A 9216-nucleotide genomic window follows, 5' to 3' on the forward strand; every position below is an offset into this window, starting at 1 on the left:
CAAATGTTGATGCCAACAAATTATCTTATTAAAATGGCAAAAAAAATATTTATTACGCTACTCATGATATATAGATATGTACAACTTATTTTATTTTCCAGTCAAAAAAATATTATTAAACTAGAATAAAATTCATATATTAATAAGAGTGGAAGCCCAAAGCTATAGAATAGCTAATTTTAGTTGGGAAGAATGTGAGGGAGGCGTCATGTTTTTCTACAATTTGCGGCTGGTTAATGAAGGTTGGTCAGACAGATTTTCTTAAAAACTTTGAGAAAGAAAGGAATGGGCCGTCTAAGTAGGCGAGACTAAACATGCCTTTCTTAAGGTATATATAGTTGTAAGAAAGTATTAATAATTTATTATCAGAATAAAATAATACACAGAGAATAAATGAACGAAAGAAAATTTATATATAAAGAAATATATGGATGAGTGGGACAATAAATTACTTGAACATGAAAACTGAAAAAATAAAATTAAGAGGTATATTATAAAATGAAGTATATAAGACACCAAACCCACCCTCTTCAATTATATATATGTACTAGTATATGTGGCACACTAAAAAATGTGTACATAATTAATTTATATTTAAAAATAATAGTAATATTTTAGAAAAAATATACATGTATTAAATAAATAAAAAGAATATAAGGAAGTTATGGAAAATTAATATTGGAAAAATTAGAGAAGTAAAAGGGATGTAGATTTTTTTTTAAATAAAAGTGATGAATTAGTATTTATTGAATAAATTGATTATAATTATCAGTATCAAACATTTATATCTAACAATAACCAATAAAGATAACAATCATATACTGATTATCAATAATATTAGATAATTATATATAATCAACACTTACTATTAAAATAGAATAACATTCACACATTAGTAGGGTTCGAATTCATAATTTTAAAATCATGAGGCCTTATTTTCTTCAATTGAGCTAAGCCTCATCGATAAGGGACGTGGAAATTGAGCGTAGAGAAAGAAAGTTGAGAGAGAGAGAAAAATTAAGATTAATAAAATAATTATTAAATTGAAAAAAGTAAAAATATATTTTAATGATGGTAGGAATTAAGGTTGTTAAGAGACAATTATTAAATTGAACATAAGTTGGTAATTTAATTCCACTCATAAAAATGATATGTAAAAATAGGATTGTATTTAACTTATCATTTAGATTGGCAAGAGGATTTAACAAAAACATTATATATATATATATATATATATATAGCAAAACACATGGATCAAAAGGCTTTTACTGCTTTATTTATACAGTATATACATATACAAACAAATTAATTGGATGGACCACTTGAGAATGAATCAAACTTTATGTATACCTCACACATGTTCTTTTATCTGTATTTTTGTAGCCCTTTTCAATATTAAAGGGGCCTATAATTTCGAAAAGAATAAATTTCTAGTATTAGTGGTGGGTTAACGTTGTCCAAATTGGTGGGTTAAATTGCCTTGGTATTAGTTGAAAAGCAAGAAGAAACAAGTGAAGTGAAATGCCTGATTTTAGATCTGGTAGTTGATATCCACTTACCTAACTCTTTGAATCTTGGATTACGTAACCACAAATCCTTTCTCTATCTCTCCAATTGATATGTATGTGTTTTGGCTGCTTATTTTTAACTAGGTATAGTTGTTTCTTGGACAAGACATATCTGTCCAGAATAATTCACATTCATAATTTTAAATGTCCCCACACTCTTGTGCTATATTTCTGCAGTATTATTTATGTGTTTGAAGTTTATATCACAATTTACTTTTAGGATATAATAAATTTGCTAATAGTAATTTTAAAAACTTTCCTAAAGAACATATAGAAAATAAATTTATGTGAGTACAAAATTCAGGAGATTAAACCTATCATTTCACACTTAGTATTTATAGAGATTTCGAGCCATTTTTTCTGAATCATTGCAATGTTTAAATTACAAATTGGTTTATAACCATTAAAATATTTTATGCAGAAAAGCTGCATAACTTTTTAGAAGAAATGCAATAGTCACATATCTTCAGTTTTTGCCGGAAATTTGAAATTCAATTTTCTATAAATTAATTTTGAAATAAATAAGCAGAACTATTTATTTTATTTCAAGCACGAGCACAAACCACATGTCCAAGTGCCAAGTATATATAAAAATAAGAGTAAAATATATAAATCAGTATATTATATTTAAAAATAAATAAAACTAATCTACCAATTAATGTAATTTTAGAAAGTTGAATAAATTAGTTATTTATTGATTGAATGACATTCTTAGAGAGTCTTTCTTTTTAATATTAATATAAATAATAATATATATGTGAATGGCATATCCAGTTGGCGCACAGGAATAGTTATTGATATGGGGTAGAAGAAATTAGACTTGAATATGGTAAGTTAGAGTTGTCAGAGGGTATGTACCTTCATTTATTACAGGCCGCAAGCGTAAAACATATTTCAATATTTTCACCAAAAAGACACAATCATCATACGTTATTAAGTTGTTTGGCCCAGGCTGGCTAGCTGTAGTTGAAGTAAAAAACCACTGCAGCTCATATGTATGGTCGTACGTCTTCCTCTGGTAAAGGATGGATGAGCATATTATGAATGAAGTTGATGGTAAATTATGTGTGTGTGTAAATTAATAGACTTGGCTAAGCCGAAAACATTATGGCACGTCGTCCATGTCTACCGCCGGCATCTCAAAACTAAAATGTAGGCTAATTAATGAATGTTAACGTAGTAGGGATTCAACTACTCCGACCTCCTCCTCATAACTGCCTTATTTTTCAGCTTTATAATAGGGAAAACTTACATACATAATTTTAATGAATAAAACATTAATAATAATCAATTAATTAATTACTCTCTCTCTCTCAACCACATGATCATAGTTCCATTGTGTAATAACACCACCAAACTTGATGACCTATGTTGCTGATCATGTCCTTTTAAAAACCCCTCCATCCTCCCTTGAAACACAACTAGCTAGCTCACACACAACCAACTCTTTATCATCAAACCCTTTCTCTCCTTCTACCAAAATGGGCGCTCATCGGCATTTTCACCCAATAACAAAATGTACTACCCAAGGGCGATCCAATCAGACCGTGGCAGCTGACCTAGACGGCACGCTCTTGGTTTCTAGGAGCGCCTTTCCTTACTTCATGCTCGTTGCTCTAGAAGCCGGGAGCCTCATTAGGGCGTTGCTTCTCTTATCCTCTGTTCCATTTGTGTACTTGGTCTACCTGTTTGTGTCAGAATCACTTGCAATCCAGAGCTTCATTTTTATATCCTTTTCGGGCCTCAAAATTCGTGACATTGAGCTTGTTTCCCGGTCCGTCTTGCCTAAGTTTTACTCGGAAGACGTGCATCCGGAAACATGGAAAGTTTTCAATTCCTTCGGGAAGAGGTACATAGTCACAGCTAATCCTAGGATCATGGTGGAACATTTTGCTAAGAGCTATCTCGGGGCAGATAAGGTTCTTGGGACGGAGTTAGAAGTGACAAAATCGGGTCGTGCAACAGGGTTTGTTAAGAAACCAGGTGTTCTCGTCGGGGAACATAAAAAAATGGCGATTGTCAAAGAATTTGGGTCTAATGTGCCTGATTTAGGTCTCGGAGATAGAGAGACTGATCATGACTTCATGTCCATATGCAAGGTAATTAACTTCATTCATCACGTAGCCCTTTTAATTATTTTTCTAATTAATTTTTCACCTACTTAAAGAACAGATTATTTTTAAACAATTTAATTGTTAAAGGTCAGTCCTTTAATTAGGATAGATCTAATTATCTTTAAGACATCAATTTTTATAGTCTGGTAGCTAGGCTTGGTGAGATTATGAAACATATATATTTACATGGCCTTTTGAAAGGTTTTTACAGAAACAAAAGTACATATAACCCCATGCATATTTCATGATGGTGGTTGAGAACTTTTACCTCTACAATGCTTTGTTCATGATTTTTTAATTTTGACTCGTATCGGTACCTTTTCACTTTTCGTATTCAATATCGTTATTCTTTTTTCAGTAATTATGTACCCCATATTTGAAATATATATACACAGTTGAAACATGTCAATTTTGCAATTCCTAAAAGGAAAGGTATATATATGAACTTTTCAGAAACAACGAAGATAGGGTAGAACAATTTCACATCCGTGAGATGATAGTAAGAAGAGATGATAGTAAGAACAATAGTTTTATGGAAGTTGTGCCAATATAATACGTAATAGTTACAAAGAAAGGAAATTAAACTATGATGTGATAGATAATTTAGGTTATATTTTAGTTAAAATCCTATATATATAACAACTAGTATACTTCTCTTTGTTTTAATCCTATTAATATTAGTTGTACCCAAAAATAAAATAAACCATGATTAATTATTTTGCCTCGTCCTTCCTTAGCAACTTATTAGGTACCTAGGACCTAGGTAGTTTGTCAATGATTGCAAAAAAGTAAAAAAATAAAGTAAAATATTATAATATCATTGTTAATTTATAATTCGTGAACAACTTATTAAATATATATGTACCTGACTACTTAAATAACACGACATGAACCGGTTTTTCTTCGGACCACCCTATATTACAAATCTCAAGTCAAAATTGATATGTTACAAATATTTACATACTTTTCCTTATCCTATTATATATATTACCAAAAAGATTGAATAGGAAGTCACATGTTAGAAATTTATTACTTGTATGTTCACGTTTCTTGATCAAGAAAGTCCTCAAACCACCCTGTAAAAAGCCACATCTCACGCTTCCCTTCCCTGCCAATGGAATTGCAGTACTCTCCTCTTGCTCATCATGCACATTTACTCTCTAGCTACCCTTAATCAATACTTGTTAGGTGCATTTACTTCCCCCATTTTCTAAGAAAAATAATTAATTACATAACAATTATATTATACTTATTTTATGATTGGTTCGAATCGACCGAATCACCTTTAGTTTGATAAAGATTTTCCATTTAGTACACCCGTCACTTAGAAAACCTGAAAGTTGCATGTTAATTTTATAAATTAGGAGGAACTAAAATTATCTTGATCATTTGCAATTCTTACAGGAGGGGTACATGGTACCTAGAACGGCAACTGAGCCACTTCCCAGGAACAAGCTTCTGTCTCCAATCATTTTTCACGAGGGTCGTCTTGTCCAAAGGCCCACACCCCTTGTTGCCTTAGTCACATTCTTGTGGATGCCAATTGGCTTTGTTTTATCAGTTATTAGAATTTATTTGGACATCCCTCTGCCTGAAAGAATTGTGCGTTACACCTATATGATGCTCGGAATCAAGCTCATCGTCAAGGGCACCCCTCCGCCTCCGCCAAGCCCAGGGCGCGGCGGGGTTCTATTCGTCTGCAACCACCGCACTATACTCGATCCGGTTGTCACGGCGGTGGCGCTTGGCCGGAAGATCAGCTGTGTTACGTATAGCATAAGTAAGTTTTCCGAGTTAATTTCTCCTATTAAAGCTGTTGCATTGTCAAGGGAACGGGAAAAGGATGCGGCAAACATAAAGCGCTTGCTTGAAGAAGGCGACTTAGTGATCTGCCCGGAGGGGACGACTTGCAGAGAGCCGTTTCTGCTGAGGTTCAGCGCGCTTTTTGCTGAGTTGAGTGATAGAATCGTGCCGGTGGCCATTAATACCAAACAAAGCGTGTTTTATGGGACGACCGCTAGGGGTTACAAAGTGTTGGACCCGTATTTTGTGTTCATGAACCCGAGACCAACTTACGAGATCACGTTCCTGAATCAATTGCCTGAAGAACTAACAGTAAAGGGTGGAAAATCAGCAATTGAGGTTGCGAATTACATTCAGAGGGTTCTTGCAGGAACCCTAGGGTTCGAGTGCACCAATTTGACTCGCAAAGACAAGTATATCATGATGGCTGGAACAGATGGACGAGTTCAACCCAATAAGGACAAGGATGATCGTGAACACAAGAAGTGAATTCAGATGTTTTTACGCACGATTAGCTAGTGGTTATTTTCAATTAATTAGTACTATAATTAATTCAGTCATGATCCAATTCAAGAAAACAAGATATCAAACAAACAAACAAAAAAAGGGAATTGAGAAATTGACATTATTGTGGGTTGTGATAATTAATTAATGGTCATGGGCCTTGAATATCCATTGCTGTATATTTATATACTGTATCTTGAAATGTTTTAATAAAATTTCAACTCATGTACCAGCTGGTTTAAATTCATGGAAGAAGCTGCTTTCCCGGCCACCTACGTACTCCATACTCTACTTCTACTGGTTTTTGTGATAATATCGTCGTGGTATATACATATAATGATTAATTTTTTATATATTAAACTATTTTACCAATATATTATAAATTAAATAGTTAAATTTGAAAATTTTAAATAAATTAATTATCTCATCAGTCGAAAGCCATTTTTCAAATGATAAAAGATTGATACTATGGTAATGAAATCGTAATTTTGCATTTATAATACCTCTTTTATTTATTTATGATAGATAAATTAATAATGGATAGTCATGTATGAAATACCTCCTTATAATATTATAAATGAGTAAATATTTATTTTATAAAAATAATAATAATAATTTATTTTTTTATATTTTTTAAAATAAAAAAATTTATCACCCTATCTAAAGAATTGGTAGCACTTTTTTCCTATGGGAGAAGGATGGATGGATGGTGTAATAAAATTGTTTTGGTGACCACATGAACATTTGTGACAGAGGGATTAATATAAAATATTAATTAGAAAGTGACCTGACATTCAGCTCTCATCATATTGCTCCGTCTTGTCTCTCCACATGCATATGGTTGGGTGGCAGAAACTAATTTCAGCTTCCACTTGCTAAAATGGTGTTTAATTAACTACACTAACTTACAAAATCATACATCTTTTCAACTAACTTTCAAGTTTATAATAAATTAAATAAGATCATAAAGCTTAATTAATTATAAATATTAACAACTAAAGCACACTTAACCCACATCCTTCAACCTACATGCTCACTCTCATTTAACTTATAATAAATTAGTAATAAATTAATCATGGTAAATATAAATTTTATATATTTCTTAATTTAATTTCAGTAAGTTTGATAAAATTTTATTGTTGTAAATATTAATTGTAATTTTTTAAATTATAAAAATTCACCTATATTTATATGAAATCTCATAACAGAACAGTGTAATTATCCCTAACCTTATTAGTGTGTAAAAGTGAACTCTCTATGAGCCCGTAATCAGTTATTAATCTTTATGAATTAAGCAACTAACAGGGAATAATTAGTGTGCTACGTACCTCCTTCTTACGTACCCTATAAGAAATGTATAATTGCTAATTAATAATTAGTCTCTTAATTAATTATCTCCGGAGCAGACGCATTAATTCTTTCTTGAGTAAATGTGGCCGCAATTTATCTATACTAATATCTTAAATAAGAGCAGTCTCAATTACTATTAATTCATTAATGTTAAATTAACTCATCCAATAAATTAATTACATACATTTTTGTTTACTTTACCATTGAGTATTTTCTTTCTTTTTGTTCAATATAATTGAATGTAAGCTGAAAATGTCGGTAATAACATATTAATTAGCAATACTATTAAAATTTTCTTTTAAAACATATGTTAAATAATAAAAAGGGTTAATTATAATTAGATTCTTTCTGAGGGATGAGTAAAAAAAAACATACTCAATGTGTGTCATTATACAAAAACACCTTATTCTGGTGTTTTTAACTGTTTTAGCATAAATACATATATATATATATACACCCACATATACATAAATATATATATAAAAATATGATTTGACAATGAACACTATTTTTTATCTCCCAAAACACAACTTCTAACGTTCCGTGAATAGTCGGGACATTGAAGAATATCTAGAAAGGCATTTCGGGAATCGGTTGATTCTATATCTGTTCCTTCCATTTGAAGAAAGGAAGGATCCCAAAGAATCGATCTTTCTTTTAGTGTTTGAATCTCTCTTTGATTGATCAATGTGTGATATTTTGAAAAAAATCCAAACTTACATATTTATTTATTTTTATTTTTCTCTCTCTATTCCCACAAAACACTCAGAAAATGAATCCAAATACTATGGTGTACGTAGTTTTTTCAAATAAATTTTGAAACTACACTTACATCCCTTTCGAAAATTATCGATTTACTCCCTTTCGTCATGATTTGAACAGAAAATGTTGATGAAAGCAAAACAAATTATATAATTTTTTAATTTTATTTCTCGTTTAATACATATATATATATATATATTTATTTTGATACTTATAAAAAAATAAATATAATCCAAAAATTAATGGGATTTTTGTAATTGGTTGGGGAGGTGAGGGGGACCTTGACCAGCTGGCTCAGTTGATAAAAAATCTGGATCAAGTAGATGAGTTATTGAAGGCGACGTGGTGTGCCAGCTGCAATGGATGAATTGATCGAACCCCTTACATCAACCATTCATTTTCTTTCATTATTAATTAATATGCACTTGCAAAGTTTTTTTGGTGTAGAAAACCTTGAATTCATGATATGATGGAATGGTCTGAACTCATGTAAACCACAGATTGTTGTGATGCCATTTATTTTGTTTTAGAACTGACATAACAACTTGGATTGACCACCTCAACCATCACTTTCAACTTCAATTAACGTTTATTAAGTTTTACAAATAATTACATTTACGCTCTTTGATCTAAAGTTTATTTACACAAATCATTTATTTTTTGATAGATAAAAAATAGAGATAATTTGTGTAATTGTGTTGGCGTTTTTAGAAAGCGTATATATAATTTTTTTTAAAAAAAAATAGGTAGGATTTATGTAAATGATATTGATATATCTGATGAGTATATTGTGATTTTTCAATAAGTATGAATAATTTATGTAAATAAATCATAAATGAGGGTTATAGATACAATTATCCATAAATTTTATTTGTTAAGGAGTAGATTTTGAAAATGATTTATTCCATGGATTTTAGATACTGACCTGAATCTGATTATACTATTTTGAAGTTTGGAAATTGGGCTTGTGATATGTTCTAGCAAGGTAATGATTGGGCCCATCTTAGCCCAAAAACTATATATAGGGAATCGAGTAATCTTTGGAAAGGCCCATCAAAACCTGATTAAGATTTATTATTTGGGCCTCAATTTCTATCATTTACGATTGGGCCTTG

General features: G+C 31.0%; 1 protein-coding gene across 1 annotated transcript; it reads left to right on the forward strand.

The window, feature by feature from the left end:
- Positions 2965–6260, forward strand: LOC105161551 (glycerol-3-phosphate 2-O-acyltransferase 6-like). Its single transcript, XM_011079271.2, has 2 exons — positions 2965–3667; positions 5087–6260. The coding sequence occupies exons 1-2, from the start codon at positions 3050–3052 to the stop codon at positions 5972–5974; spliced, it is 1506 nt and encodes a 501-aa protein (XP_011077573.2). The 5' UTR covers positions 2965–3049; the 3' UTR covers positions 5975–6260.

Source organism: Sesamum indicum, linkage group LG5 (assembly GCF_000512975.1).
Source record: "Sesamum indicum cultivar Zhongzhi No. 13 linkage group LG5, S_indicum_v1.0, whole genome shotgun sequence".
In the NCBI taxonomy this organism is placed as follows: domain Eukaryota; kingdom Viridiplantae; phylum Streptophyta; class Magnoliopsida; order Lamiales; family Pedaliaceae; genus Sesamum; species Sesamum indicum.